A 15,931-nucleotide genomic window follows, 5' to 3' on the forward strand; every position below is an offset into this window, starting at 1 on the left:
CCTTCCTTCCTTCCTTCCTTCCTTCCTTCCTTCCTTCCTTCCTTCCTTCTTTCCCAAGGGAAGGAGAGGGAGAGGGGAAGCACAGAGAAACGAGAAGGAGAAAGGGAACAAGCCCAGCCTGGATGTATCTGGGAGGCAGGCAGGCACTGGTAATGGTCATGGGGAAGAATGTAGCCTGGACTTCAGAAAATTGGGGACTGGAACACAAGCCAGGGCCAGATGGGCCTGGGTGGGAATCCTATCCCCTCCAAGTGATCAACAGGAGACCCAGGAATTTAACCTTGCCACACTTACACATCTCCGCTGACAAATGGGCTGTGTAGTTGTGTGGGAGAGAACCCAAGATTCAGTTACGGAACCCACAGCACTCACATTGTTAAAGGTTAGGAGAGATGGCTTAGTGGTTAAGAGCACTGGCTGCTCTTACAGAGGACTAGAGCTTGGTTACCAGCACCCACATGGTGGTTAACAGCCATCTGTAACTCCAGCTCCAGGGGATCCGATGCCCTGGCCCCTTTGGGCACTGTATGTATGGGTGCACTTACATACATTCAGATGAAGCGTTCATATACATAAAAATAAATTTTTAGCTGGGCATGGTGGCGCATACCTTTAATTCTAGCACTTAGGAGGCAGAGGCAGGCGGATCTCTGTGAATTCCAGGCCAGCCTGGTCTACACAGTGAGTTCCAGCCCCTGGGGCTACAGGGAGACCCTGTCTCAAAAAGACCTAAAATAAATAAATAAATAAATAAATAAATAAATAAATAAATAAAATTTTAAAGGAACGGAATGCATAGACACTCAGTAAAGAAATGTTTAATTAGTGACTAGAACATAGTACAGGTGTAATAAATAATAAAAGCTAAGTGTGGGCTGGGAGTGTAGCTCAGTGTTTGCCTAACATGCACAAAACCCTTGGTTCCATTCCTAGCACTGCATAAACCAGGCACATCTCTGATCATAGCACTTAGGAAGTACAGGCAGGAGGATCAGAAGTTTAAGGATAACTTCATTACACAGCCAGTTCAAGGCCAGGCTGTGATGTATGAGACCCTGTCTGAAAAATAAAAATAAGGGGCTGAAGAGATTGCTCAGTGGTTAAGAACTCTGGCTGTTCTTGCAGAATACCCGGATTTGATTCTCAGCACCCACAGGGTGGCTAACAACCATTTGTAACTCCATTTCCAGGAGAATTTGACACCTTCTTTTGACTTCCATGTGGCATTACATGACTTGGGTGCACTCACACATATGCAGGCAATACACTCATACACATAAAATAAAAATAATAAATAAAATATTTTTTAAAAAGACTGGCCTCCAGTGGTGGCTCCAGGAACCTACCTTGGAGACTGCAAGTAGGTCAGTCTAGGTGGGAGGACCAGTCCCATGACATGGTGGGGCGAGGGGACTTAAAGCATGAGGAAGGCCAGTGCCTAGGCACTGCCCAGCTACATTACATTTAATTAAGCCCAGGCACCAATTCGAGGCTTTGTTAATTGCACCTATTACCCAGGGGAGCCCAAGATGGCACTGTACTGGGCTAGTATCTGGGGAGTCCCAGTCAGCTCTGGGTTGAGAACAAAGCAGCCTGTGCTCAGAGAAACAAGAGCCAGCTTGCTTTTAACCACAGGGGAGGAGGAATGTGCTAAACACAGACAACTCCATTCAGGCCAAAGTTGCTCGCTTATCCTTTATAGTACAGTATTGACCTTCAGAAAACATTCTCTACATAGTGGCCTTGTGGCCTCTGTGTCATAAACATCAATCTTGCCACTCTCCTGATTAAAGGCTCCCCAAGGCATCCCCACCTATCTCTTGCCTGCTGCCAATCCTATCCTGTGCCCCTGTACCTGTCTATCACTCTCCAGCCACAACTGCAGTCTTTCTTATTTTTAAGTGTGTATTATGCCTGCATGTGTGTAAGTATTCTCATGCTGTGCAGTGCCTGAGGGGGACAGAGGAGGATGTTGGATCCCCTGGAACTTGAGTTATAGATGGTTGTTAGTTGTCGTGTGGGTGCTGGGATTTGAACCCTGTTTTTCTGCAAGAACAGCCAGTGCTCTTAAAGGCTGAGCCATTTCTCCAGCCCCATCCTTTCTATTGTTGTATATGGAAGCCAGTCCCTTCCTTTGAGCCTCTACACCTGCTCTACCCTCCTTTCCCCAGCCTGGAATACCCTTCCCCTGACATCACATCTGGTCTCAGCCTGAATGCTACCTGGGAAGCCATCCCTGACCACCAAGGCTAAAGTGTCTCTGTCGCTCTGTTCCAGCACCCTGTTCTATGTTACTAATGCTTATTAGTAACTAAAAGTAGGCTTTTACAGGTGGGCTCACCTGTGCACACACAAGCAAGCTTTACGGGGAGGTACCCCGGGGGCTTACTTACTGTCCCCTCAGTATTCTATGCAGGCCTAGAATACTGCAGGCATCAAACATACCTGATGAATGAATAGACTTCCATTTTGGTGGGAGGCAGGTGATAACATGCCACACAGTGATATAAAAATTAAGTAGCTCGGCGTGGTGGCACATGCCTTTAATCCCAGCACTTGGGAGGCAGAGGCAGGCAGATCTCTGTGAGTTCAAAGCCAGCCTGGTCTACATAGTGAGTTCCAGGACAGCTGGGGGTAAAGGGAGACCCTTTTCAAAAAAAACAAAAAAAAAAAAAAAAAAAAAATTAAGTAACTTGATCAAAGTTACAGATTTAAGAAGGTGGGGGGCGGGGCTGGGGAGATGACTCAGCAGTTAAGAGTGTTTATTGCTCATGCAGAGGACCCAGGTTCAGTTCCCAGCACCCACACTGGGTAGACCACAATCACCTGTAACTCTTAACTCCGGGGAATCTGATGCCCTCTTCTGGCCTCTGCAGGCACCTGCATGCACGTGGTGCACTTATATGCATTCAGGCATAAACACATAAAATAAAAAATAATAAATCTTTTTAAAAAAGTGTGGGGAGCGAGGACACTAAGATTCACACTCGAATCTGGATCCTTAACAGGGCACTAAAGATACCAGAAATCAGGCAGGCTGAGGGAGATGGAAAGGGAGGAGGTAGAGGAAACCTGTGTGGATGGATGCGGGGGAGGGGTTGTTTTCCCACAGAGAGGATGGGGAGGGGAAATATAGACAAGAAAACACACAGGGGCCAGATAAACACTGTGCCAGGAACATAATAGGTGGAAGGTACCAAACGGAAGTTCTAGAGAAGGGGAGGGTTAGACTTAGACCTGGACAATAAACAGAGGTGAATCAGACTGAGCTGGGTGAACAGGAAGGGCATGTTCTGGGCAGAGGGGACCATGAGGCAGAAGAGAGACTAGAGTTTTAAAGAATCAAATTGAAGGGGGCTGGAAAGATAGCTCAGCGGTTAAGAGCCCTGACTGCTTTTGCAGAGGACCCAGGTTTGATTCCCAGCACCCACACGGTGGCTAACTACCGTCTGTAACTCCAGTTCCAGGGGATCTGACTCCCTCTTCTGATCTCTGCAGGCATTGCATGACATGGGTGAGCTTACATATATGCAGCTAATACAGTCATACACATAAAATAAAAAATAAAATTTTAAAAGAATCAAGGAGAAGTGCAAGGAAGCCAGGGCTCCGCCAGGGGGCGACCACGGAGGATGGCTGGGCTGGTTTGAGACTGGGGGAAGTTGTTATGGTGACCATGCCCCCCCCCCCCCAGTTGTCTAGGGAAGACACCTATCAACTGCAAAGGCAATGGCCACGCAGGAAAGGGGATGAAGGGACATGGGACCGCCCCAAACTGGTTCTACAACTTCCTTTGCATCTGTAATCATTTTGAAACAAAAGTTAAAAATAATCCCTTTAGCTGGGCGTGGTGGCGCACACCTTTAACCCCAGCACTTGGGAGGCAGAGGCAGGCAGATCTTTGTGAGTTCGAGGCCAGCCTGGTCTACGTAGCGAGTTCCAGCACAGCTGGGGCTTCAGGGAGACCCTGTCTCAAAAAAAAAAAAAAAAAAAAAGCATCTGTAATCATTTTGAAACAAAAGTTAAAAATAATCCCTTTAGCTGGGCGTGGTGGCGCACACCTTTAACCCCAGCACTTGGGAGGCAGAGGCAGGCAGATCTTTGTGAGTTCGAGGCCAGCCTGGTCTACGTAGCGAGTTCCAGCACAGCTGGGGCTTCAGGGAGACCCTGTCTCAAAAAAAAAAAAAAAAAAAAATCCTTTAAGAATGGTGCTGTTGAAATTTAAAAGTATTTTCTTGGATCCAAGTCAGTCATAAATATTCATCCTCACTACAATATAACCAGTTATTAATTTAATAAGTATGTACCTGTACTTACTGGGTACCAGGCACCGGGCTACCTGGTGGGGACACAGAGGTGACTATGACACAACAATGTCATGAAAGGACTCTAAGCTACAGAGAGACAGACAAACACAGAGTAAGGAGTAGGACTCTGCGGCAAAAGCAAGCTTCACAGTCCTTACCCAGCTTTGGAGAAAAACTGCAGGTCACCCCTCTGTCTAAGTCCAAGGACAGGTTGTTCAACCTCTGATGTTTCTTCAAGGGAATATGTAAATTGCTCTAGAGAACAAACCAGAAAAACCAGCCATGGGTCCAGACAGTGTGGAACCTGGAATGGGGAGGAGGGAGTAGTTAGCCTTGGCTCAGCCCCTGCGCTATGCCCCTGAGGGTCCCTTGACTGGGGTGCCTGTCTCCGCAATGCATGAGGCAGCCTCCACTTACTGGTCACTGACAGCTCAGACATATGGCATGGACTGTCTCATCAATGTCCCTATTTGAACTCCGTGTGCCTCAAGCTATGATTGTACCCAGTCCCTGGGTTAGCCTGGGCATCACAAGGCAGGAAGATGTTACCTCCATACCCAGGTCCTGGAGTCTATGGGGAGTCTGCCAGAGCAGGTACCCAGAAAATATCTATTTTATGAATGAGACAGTGACCCGGGCTCAGGAGAGGGAGAGAGAGAGGGAGAAGGAGAGAGGGAGAGAGGGAAGGAGAGAGGGAGAGAGGGAAGGAAAGAGGGAGAGACTGAGATTTCCCTGGCTCTTCCTCCCTGAAGGAAATTGTTCTCACACTCCAGTTAGGCATCAGATGGGAAAAGGAGATGGAACTAAGAGTCTAGAATTACTCAAGGATGACCCAGGACTCCAATCCAGGGCACCCTAGAACTTTAAACAATTTGAGGTTCATTCTCTGTCCCTTTTTTACAGTATTACCTCACAAATGCTTGACAAGTGCTGTACCAGTGAGCTAAAATCCTACACACACATTATAAATCATTTTATGTATTAGTTTTATTGTTTATGAGTGTATTGCCTGCATATATGTAAGTGAACCTGTGTCATGCAACGCCCATGGAGGTCAGAAAAGAGCATCAGATCTCCTGGAACTGGAGTTATGGATGGTTGTTATCTGCCATGTGGGTGCTGGGAACTGAACCTGGGTCCTCTGCAAGAGCAGCCAGTGCTCTTAACTGCTGAGCCATCTCTCCAGCGCCCCCTCATATATATTTTGAGACAGGTCCCCTAAGTCACTCAGGCAATCCTCAAACTTGAGATCTTCCTGCCTCAGCCTCCTGACTGCTGAGATTACAGGTATGAGTTACCATACCTGGTCATTGACCATTTTTAATGCTGGGGAACAGGAATATCTGTGTGTGTGTGTGTGTATGTGTGTGTGTGTGTGTACATGTGTACATGTGTATGTAGTCACTCCCAACTTTATTTTTTGAGACAATGTCACTCATTGAAACTGGAGGTCACTGATTGGCTGGCCTGGCTGCCCATCAAGCTCTAGGGACCCTCCTGTCTCTGCCTCACCACCACCGGCATTCCAGGCCCATGTTATTGCACCTGGCTTCTTATGTGGGTACTGGGGCTTTGAATTACATTCTTCATGGTTGAGCAGCAAGCACTTTATCTACCAATCCATCTCCTCAGTCCTGGGAACTTAAAAAAAAAATATTTTTTATGTGTGTGTTTGTGTGATGTGTGCACACACAGTATGGCAGGTATGTGGAGGTCAGAGGACAACTTGAGGGAGCTGGCTCTCTCCTTCCAGCATATGGATTCTGGAGATCAAACTCAGGGTGTCAGCCTTGGTGGAAAGCACCTTTACCCGCTGAGCCATCTCATTGCCCCAAAATATATCATAGACATATATATATTCATGACTTTTTGCTTTTTCAGAAAGGGTCTCATGTAGCCCAAATTCTGGAGATCAAACTCAGGGTGTCAGCCTTGGTAGAAAGCACCTTTACCCGCTGAGCCATCTCATTGCCCCCAAATATATCATAGACATATATATATATTCATGACTTTTTGCTTTTTCAGAAAGGGTCTCATGTAGCCCAAGCTGGTCTAAAACTTGCTATGTAGCCAAAGACGATTTTGAATTCCTGGTCCTCAAGCCTCTGCTTCCCAAGCACTGAGATTACACCCAGTAAGGAATATTACTTTTGCTTCCTTACGTAAACTCAGAATTTTCAGGATCTCATCACTGATAAGCTTGACTCCCTCATATCACCTTGCTCCAAGTCATGAGAATCTCTAAAAATGAGGCAATTCAAATCCAATCTCATGAAAAAAATGCAGAGGAAACAAATGACTTAGAAGACACTAACTCTAGTCCTGAGGGATCCAATACTCTCCTTTGGCCTCCGAAAGCCATGTATACACCTGGTATACTTAACATACATGCAGTCAAAACACTCATACACATAAAATAAAAATAAACTTGAACTCGCCATAGAAGGGGAATGTTTTAGGTTAGAAAGCCCTGGCTCCATAGAGCCCAACCAACCCAGTGGGGCTGAGGTCACTGTTAAGTCCTGTTACTTGACTAATAGGTCTTGTTCATAACAAAACAGACAAGAGTTACTACAACAGACAGGCAATTCTCTGCCACCCATGATGTGGGAATGGTTCCAGCTCTGGATTATGTGGTTGGTTGGGTTGCCCATCTCTCCTTCATATAAGGAGTGTGGTGCCAGCTGAGGAGTGTATGTGTGCCACCTAAACTGTGTACACTGGTCCTGGGGACCCTCCACCCCTTGATGGGGTTCAGGATCAGGATCCTGCCCACAGTTAACCTGAGATCCTCAAGTGTATGTGAGAAGCCATTGATTTTACGATATTGCTTGATTCCTTTAGCAAGAAAGAGACACACCTGTATCCCACAGGGGCAGGAGGTCATGGTAGAGGGAGGATCCCCCATCGAGAGCCTCCTGGGGGTCGTGTCCCTTCCCAGGCACTGTGAAGACACCCAGGACACTAAGCAAGGCTCATATTTGATCTAGAACACCTTCTGCCGGGGAAACAACTTGTGTTGACTAAACTGCTATGTCCACAGTAAGGCTGTGTGACCAGACCCATGATGGGTAGGGAAGAGACCCCATTCTGATTCTCTACAACTATGACTTTTATCTAATTAGGCACATTGCCTAGCACCAAAGAAAATGATGGCTTTTGTCAATCATGGGACTGAGTCAGTCATTCCTCAGATTCAGACCTTGGCCCTGAGTGCTCTAGTGCTGGACACTCAGTGGGTGTTGGTTGACTGGCTCCATAAACAAGGCACTGAGATTTCTTCTTAGAGAGAAGAAAAATCCCAAAGCCATCCCTGGGGAGGAAATCAAGTACAGTTAGTACCATGATTTAAACTGTCCAAACACGACATGACCTGGGCCTTTAGAAGACCCCATGCAGGAAAGAACTCCCAGTATTTTTCCAGCTGTGGCCTGTTCTCTCTCTTGGAGCAATCTGTGAAAGTCGAGGTCAGATTCAACAGGAATGTGTTTGCGTATATGCACAGGAGGGGGTGTTTCTCCTTTTTGCCTTGTTCTGGTCACAGCTGAATGTTTATGATTCTACAGTGTAATCCAATAGCGAGATGGCTGCAGTGTCTGGGGAGGCTGGAGACTAGTGGCTTTGAGCATGGGCCAGAGAAAGGCATTTATCTCAAGAAGTCCTTTCCAACACAGATCTGCAGTGGCATCCACTCAAGATTACAACTGAAACATGATGCAGGGAAAGAGAGAGACAGACTGAGAGAGACATAGAGAAAGAAAGCCAGAAAGACAGGCAGAAGACAATTACGAGATGCTTCTAGAAGCAAGGGCTCCAGGCCTCCCTGCTTGTCCCGGATTCCCAATGTACCATTGATTCTACACCTCTATCTCAAAGATAACTGGAAGCCAGAGATAAATGAAGTGTCGTAGGAAGTCTCCATGGTAACAGTTCTAACACAAGACAATCACCTTACATACTAGAAGGAAAAGATGTTGGTCCGGAAGGAAAGGTACCACCACCCTCCCTTCAGCAGCCCGAGGATGGCCAGGAAGGAAAGATGGACGGTGCAACAGGCTCTAGGATCCATGCCCATATTTTCTGTTGCTCCCCTCCGCTTCTGCTGGGGCCTGGGACATGCCACCTGCATCTCTCATAGGGGTCACAATGGAGCCTCCTTACCTGTTCCTTTATGGCTTTACCAGTAGCCATTCGTCACACAACATGAAGATCGTGCTGTCCCCTAAAAAGTCGCACCACATTCCTTCTCTGCTCCAAACCCTCTGAGGATTCCCTTCTCAGTCACTCAGGGAGGTAACAGGGCTGGGCTGGCAAGATGGCTCAGTGGGTAAAGGCGCTTGCCACCAAGGCTGAAGACCTGAGTTCGAACCCTGGGAGTCACACGGTGGAGGGAGAGAACCGACTCCTGAAAGTTGTCCTCCGACCTCTACACACACACTGTGCCAAGTGCATGTACACACATACACACACACACACACACACACACACACACACAAGTGCTAAATAACAATAAATAAATGTCAATAAACAAAAAAGAGCAACAGGCCATAGGCAGCCTGTTTCCATGGCTCTCTACCCTCCTTCCTTCTCTCCGCCTCCCCCATTCTGTTCTTGCCACACTGTCCTGCTGTCCCTCAGTCCCCTCAGACATGGTTTCAGTGTGGGACCATGGCCTTTGCACCGTCTGTTCCCTCTGCTGGAATGCTTTTCCCCAGATGACCACAGGAAGCCATCTGTTGCCAGCTTCTGGTCTCTCTGTCTCCCCCGAGGCTCAGCTTTGCCCTCAGTGTTTCTCATGGTTGACGTCACTAAACCACTTGCCGCTGTGTGCTTTTGGCTTATTGTCTGTGCAATGGGCATTTAAGTACATTTGCCGCAGGGTGGTTTCTTCCTGGCTCAGTGAAAAATAACCCGATGCAAATCTGTCTAGGAAGGATGGGGGATGGTAGCCTTGATCACACTTTCTTTTACCCACTGTGTTTCAAACTGCTCCACAGGGCCCCAGGGCCTTCTCCTCTCCACACAACCCAGAGTATATCCAGCGTAGAGCCTGCCACATCCCACTTCAACTATACCAGTAGGTGATCTAGCAATCCTGACTCTAAACAGTGCAACCAAAGAAACAGAGGCAGACTGTCAAAGAGATGTGGCCAAGGGGTGAAAGCCACTCAAAGATCCATCTACTGATGAATGGGTAAGCAAACCCTGGCATGTGCCTACAAAGGAACATTATTCAGCTTTAAAAAGAGAAGAAAATTATAACATTATAACATTATCCTGAAGACATCATGACAGGATCCAATCACAAAAGACTGCATCACTGCCCTTAAATGACATACATCCCTCCAGTATTACACCCTTAGATGCAGAAAGTAGAGCTTGGTGGTTACCAGGGGCTCGGGGCAGGGAAACAGGGAGTTGTCACTGAATGGATTTGTAAACTGGAATGTTCTAAAGATCTGTTGTGGAATGATGTGACTATGCTTACCATTACTAAACTGTCCACTGACAACTGTGGAGATGTCAATGTTGTACTACAACATATAGTTATCACAACTAAATGACAGCAATGATTGGCCATGTTCTGTCCCTTTTTGGGCATTGGGTCCCCTCTCTTCCCAACAATCCTAGAAGCAGGTGCTTCTAATCCCATTTCTTAGATAGGAGGGGGGCCTGAAAAATGAAAGTCAGCTGCTGGGCATGATGGCACATGTCTTTAATCCCAGCACTTAGGAGGCAGAGGTAGGCAGATCTCTATGAGTTCAAGGCCAGCCTGGTCTACATAGAGAGTTCCAGGCCAGCTGGAGCTACAGGGAGACCCTGTCTCAAAAAGACCAAAAAAAAAAAAAAAAGAAAGTCAAGGTTGCTGGAGAGGTTAGGTGGTATTTTCTGTGTGTGTGTGTGTGTGTAAATGTGTGCAGTTGCACCTATATGCATGTACGTGAGTGTACATATGTGTGTGTGGAGACCAGAGATCTACCTCAGGTGTCTTTCTTCAAGAGCCATTCATCTTGTGTTTTTTGAGACAGGATCTTTCACTGGCTAGACTAGTGGTCATTGAGCTTCAGGGATCTGCCTGTTTCTAGCTTCTAAGCACTGGGATTACATGCATGTACCACAATCATGCCTGTATCACCATGCCTGTCTCTGTCTCTGTCTCTCTCTTGCTCTCACTCTCTCCCTCTGTTTCTCTCTGTCTCTGTCTCTGTCTCTCTCTTTTTCTCTCTCTCTTTCTTTAATGTGGATTCTGGGTCTTGAACTTGGGTCCCTGAGCAGCATGTACATTACTGACTGAGCCATTTCCCAGCCCATTTAATTGCACTTCGGTCTTGATTCAGGCAGACATGCTAGCTAATTCTATACTACTTGGGTATTCTTGGGAGAGATTACATTCTGAGGTGGCTCTAAGGATTGTAAACACAGTTCTAAAATCACCAAATTAGGGGCTAGAGAGATGATTCAGTGGTTAAGAGCACTGGTTGTTCTTGCAGAAGACCTGGGTTCGATTCCCAGCACCCACATGATGGTTAACAACCATCCCTAATTCCAGTTCTTGGGGAATCCAACCCCCTCTTCTGATCTCTTCGGGCATTGCACAACACAGGTGCACTTACATACATGCAGGCAATACACTCATACACGTAAAATAAAAATAATAAAATATTGTTGAAAAACCCGATGAATGAGGAGGTATTTCCCAGGAAGAAGGGGGAAGAGTCACAGCTCAAAAAGGCACATGCAAAGGTCCCAAGCCAGGGAGTGGGCAGAGGACTGTTGATAAGGTGCTCTGAGGTGAACTAGAGGTGACTTTAATGTCCACATCACAGATTTTTTTTTTTTTTACTCTAAGAAAGTAGGAGACCATTCAGGGTTTTGGGCAGTGGAAGGCATCACAATGTAGGTCCTGTTGCTAATAGAGGGTGGTTAAATGGAAAGTGGACTGGATTCCACAGCCCCGGTCCCCTAGCCCTCTTCTGCCTACCGTAACACATTCAACGAATCAAGTCCCCGCTCCTGTGCAAACCGGGTTCATGCTATATAACAATGTTCATGAAACACACAGAGCCTGGAGCTCTAACTCGGTAGAGCGCTTGCCTAGCATGCATGAAGCCTGGGTTCTATCCAGAATAAACTGGGCACAGTGGTGCATGCCTGTAATTCCATAAGTTGGAAGGTAAAGGCAGGAGGATCAGAAGCTCAAGGTCATCCTTGACTATATAGTGAGTTCAAGACCAGCCTATACACTCAGGGCATATAAGAGGACTGTTAAACTGCCAAATGGTTTTTTTTGTTTTGCTTTTTGTTTGATTTTTTTTTTTTTTTTTTTTTTTTTTTTTGAATAACAATTATACCACCCCAAGTAGACCAGGCTGGCTACGATCTCACAGAGATTGGTCTGCCTTTGCCTCCTGGGCAAGGGGATTAAAGGCATGTTCGACCACCCTGGCTTAAACTGCCTAACCTCGGGCCCGGTGTCTGCCAGCCCCACAGAGCTCATGCAGTCTTCCCAGTCATAGTATCTGGGTAGGGAGATGGCTTCAGGTTTATAGAAATTCTCCAGGCCTTCATGGGAGCTACAGGCTGAGCCACAGTAACCTAAACCAGTCAGACGCACCCTCCTAGCCACACCTTGGGGCTTGGGCCTACAGAGTCAAAGTAGATGCCAGTTGCTTTGTTCCTGTCCTGTTTTGTTCCTTTGGACCTCTGCCAACCTTGCAGACAGGTGTTTTGCAAATGAGTCTGAGGCACTCCAGAGAGGTCACTCAGGAGACTGCCTGTCTGACTCCCTATGAGACCAGAGGGGGAGAAAAAACAGAAATACCGAGTGAATCTGTTGGCGGCCCTAGGGGGAGCCTCAACCTCCTGACCTGGCACTCAGCCACCCCTCACCTCTGCCTCTCAGGTTTCTCTACTGGGAGCACAGGCAGCATCTAAAGAAATCCACCTTTGCTTGCTTAAGGTGTAACTCAGCATAAAGTGTGTTTAGTATACACAAGGGCTTGGGCTTGCTCCCCAGCACTGAAATTAAATATTTATATTTACTCTTGATTTGGTAAAGACTCTGGGATTAGCTACACTTTGCACTGTAAAAGCATTTTGATAGTCTCATCAGCATCAAAAGGTTTTATGATCCTTGTGGTATGATAATGAAATGGAGGCCCAGAGAGGCACCGGGAGACACCCAAGGTCACACAGAGAGGATATCATGGTAGTACCAGGCTTCCCCAGATCTCTAGGCTCCAAAGTTAACTGAGGACATTTCGTGGGTCCAGGAGACTCTCCTTGAGGATCCGAAAACTGAAGCTGGCAGAAATTTTCAGTGCAGCTCAGAGGGTCAGAGCCATGGTGCTGTCCTAACATCTAGAAGGGACCCAATTCCTTGCCTTCTCCCCACACTGGGGCAGTTAAAAAGACCAGTAGCCCTTGTCTCTCTGCCCAATGTCCAGCCCTAGACTGAGGTGTGATGCTTCATTCCACCCCCTCCCCGATACTCCTGAGGAAGGACTGTTCACTGCAATGACCTCAGAACCTAAGCAGTGACACACAGTAGGTGCTCAATAACTACTAGAATGAATGAATGGTACCTGGAAAGTCTCATGGGGTTTCCTATTTTCTGCAGAGTGTAACCTACACCGAGTTAAGGGAAAGAGAAATTAAGGGTTCTCTCCTGCTCTGAGGCGGCAGGGGCCTCTAGATCAAGACAGATTTAGCGAGGCTTTGCCCCCTGCTGTCACTCCACGGGACACTGAAGGGACGTCAGTGCCTAACACTGGGTCCCTCTCTACAGTCAGCTCACTCTGATTACCTTCTCTGCCCTGCTTGCATGATCCTGTGAAAATCATCCCATCTCATCCCCAGCCTCAGTTTACCCAGCTGTAAAATCAGCTCCGGAAGTAGCAGGAAATCTCCCCAGTCTGGTAAAAGCCAGCAGCAGGGCGAGAAGCCACGCCCCTGTCACCGCGGAGTGGGGGCTGGGCTTTTCCCCGGGCTCCCCAAGTCTGCTGGGAATCAGTCCGGAGTCCGCGGAGAGCCGGGGCAGCCGGGGCGCGGATGGGGATGGAGGGAGCGGGCGCCCGGAGCCCCCAGCGCGGAGGGGTGCAGAGCCTAGGGGACACCCAGTGACCCCGAATGACTTTGGGCAAGACCCTTTCCTCTCCTTGCAGACCCGCCCCTTATCCATCGGGAAGGGGAGTGGCTTGGTGCCCTGGACTGTGCTGCCAGGCAGGACGCGCCTGCGTGCTCCCCGGCCTCAGTTTCCCCTCGGGCCCGGTTCCTAAGAGCAACTTCCGGGTCTGGAAGCGAAGCGGACGCTCTCTGGGGGATCCTCGAGCCTCCGGGCTCACATACCTGCAGGCGACGGTGACCGATGGGGACTGCGATGGGAACCCGGCCGGCCCAGCTCCTCCTGCTCCGCCCTCACCCAAGCGGCCCCGACCTGGCCGGGGCTAGTCCAGCTGCGTGCGCAGGCCTTCCGGGCTGGGCTGGGCCGGGCTGGGAGTCCCGCCACCCGGTGCACCGCCACCCTGTGTACCGCCACCCCGTGCAGGCCTCTGGAAGGGACTGGTGGCGGGCAGATTTGCAGAAGGGCACTTAGAGGTTGGACTCCGCAGAAAGTGCTCGCCAGGGGCCCAGCTGGCATCTGGGGGTGGGGGATGGACACTTGGAGGGAAAATTCCAAAACTATATCACACTCGGAGAAAGTCAGTCGCAGAAGCAGACTCCCCTCCTGTGTAGACTGCTCGGTGAAGTTTGCAACATCCAGGACTTCCTGATTCTCCTTTCGGTTTCTCTAGTGCTGTTGGGGCTGGACTGCCCAATCTTGCATCTGAGGCTCTTCTTTCCCGAGACCTCCTGATTTTAGGAACCCCTCTCCCACCGTGGCTTGCCATTCCTGTGTCTTCTCTGACCATCCACCCAGCTTTAGCCGTTGAACAAATATTACTGAGCACCTACTATGTGCTAGGTACTGTTCCAAGGCCGGTGAATTCACACACCAGGCTGCCAGCCGGTTTATCATTCTCTGAAATGGTTTGTTTTCTTATGTGTCAGTTTACAATCTGCACTCATCCCACACTAGAACTTAAAAGCCTCAGGAACGGAGGTCCCCCATGCCTCATTCGCCGCTGTGTGCCCAGTCTCAGGACTGTGCCTGAGCACTTAACTTGGGAGATGGTTCTTGTTATCCTAACAACCTATGACTTTTCATCACAGCCCAATTTATAGCAGAGGAAGTAGGTTATTGTCCTGGCCAGGGCCTGAATATGAGTCACCACGATCTCTTGGGGAAAGCAGACTCTTATAGTCTGTGACACAGACTCCTGGCCTGCCTCCATCTCCTCATCTCCCCACTGGCCAATCAGGACCAAGAACAGTTTGAAGGTTATTGTGGATCAAACGAGTCAATGAAGGCCAGTTTAAGGGTTCTAGCTGAAACTCCTGGTCTTGCTGAGATGGGAAAATAGACACATTGAGGTGGTACTTGCCCTCCTATATGTATGAAAAAAAAAATGCAGCCGGGTGTGGTAGCACATGCCTTTAATCCCAGCACTCACTTGGGAGGCAGAGGCAGGTGGATCTCTGTGAATTCAAGGCCAGCCTGGTCTAAATAGTGAGTTCCAGGTCAGCTGGGGCTACAAGGAGACCCTGTCTCAAAAAGATCAAAAATAAATAAATAAATAAAAATTTAAAAATGCAATTTAAAAGATTTCCATTGGCAGAGTTGGGGAGTTCAGGACAGAAGTGGCCCAAAACTATGGTTTTAATACTCCAGGCTTATAGAAATTTTCCAGGCTCTCCCTTCATGGGAACTACTGGCTGGCCACAGTAAACCAGTCAACCGTGCCCCCAGCTACACCTTGGGCCTCAGGCCTACAAGAGAGGCCCAGAAGATAAACTGTTGCAATAGTCCAGGCACTGGAAGGGGATCAGTATTTTGTTGAGTACCTACAGTGGGCACTTTTTATATTTATATAGTAGATGTATAGGGTACTAGGCCTACACAGACCCCATCAGACCTACACAGTTAAAAATTTTTTTCTTTATTTTCATTTTATGTGTTTTGCCTGCATGTATGTAAGTGCACCATGTGCACCCAATGCCGGAGGAAGTCAAAAGAGAGCATCAGACTCCCTGGAACTGGAGTTAAGGATGGTTGTTAGTTGCCATATGGGTGCTGGGAACCAAATCCAGGTCCTCTGCAAGAGCAGCCTGTGCTCTTAACTGATGAGCTCTCTCTCTAGCCCCCTAGTCTAGAATTTCTTAGAGAACAGGAGCCTAGGAATGTTTTTGTCATTCGTTTGTTTGCTTATTTATTATTTATTTATTTATAGACCATGTCTCAAGTAACCTAGGCTGGTCTCAAACTATATATCTGAGGATGACCTTGAACTTCTTATCTTCCTTCCTTTACCTCCAGAGTGTTGGGATTACACGTATGTGCCACCATGCCTAGTTTATGGGGTGCTGGGGATGGAACCCAGGACATGATACATACTAGACAAGCACTCTATTAGCTGAGCCACATGCCAGCCAGAATTTTGTATTCTTAAGTGTTTTTAAAAAGTGCGTGTGCTAGGCGTGGTAGCACACGCCTTTAATCCCAGCACTCAGGAGGCAGAGGCAGG

General features: G+C 48.0%; 1 protein-coding gene across 7 annotated transcripts in view; it reads right to left on the reverse strand.

The window, feature by feature from the left end:
• The window catches only part of Tmco4 (transmembrane and coiled-coil domains 4), an 89,025-nt gene extending 74,921 nt beyond the window's left edge, over window positions 1-14,104 (reverse strand). The window contains exons 1-2 of one of the 7 annotated variants that reach the window (XM_017795291.2): window positions 13,656-13,764; window positions 4,466-4,611 (exon numbers count right to left, since the gene is read on the reverse strand). Coding sequence is in view for 2 of the 7 variants with exons in the window: in XM_008821843.3 (XP_008820065.2) it covers window positions 13,656-13,947 (292 nt within the window). In the remaining 5 variants the exon portion in view is untranslated. Of the gene's footprint in view, window positions 1-4,465; window positions 4,612-8,468; window positions 8,547-13,113; window positions 13,129-13,177; window positions 13,473-13,655 lie in introns of those variants that run through there. The other 6 variants (XM_017795293.2, XM_029558042.1, XM_017795292.2 and 3 more) reach the window with 6 other exon arrangements.
• Window positions 14,105-15,931: the final 1,827 nt, after the last annotated feature.

Source organism: Nannospalax galili, unplaced genomic scaffold (genome assembly GCF_000622305.1).
Source record: "Nannospalax galili isolate Female #2095 unplaced genomic scaffold, S.galili_v1.0 scaffold1688, whole genome shotgun sequence".
NCBI lineage: Eukaryota > Metazoa > Chordata > Mammalia > Rodentia > Spalacidae > Nannospalax > Nannospalax galili.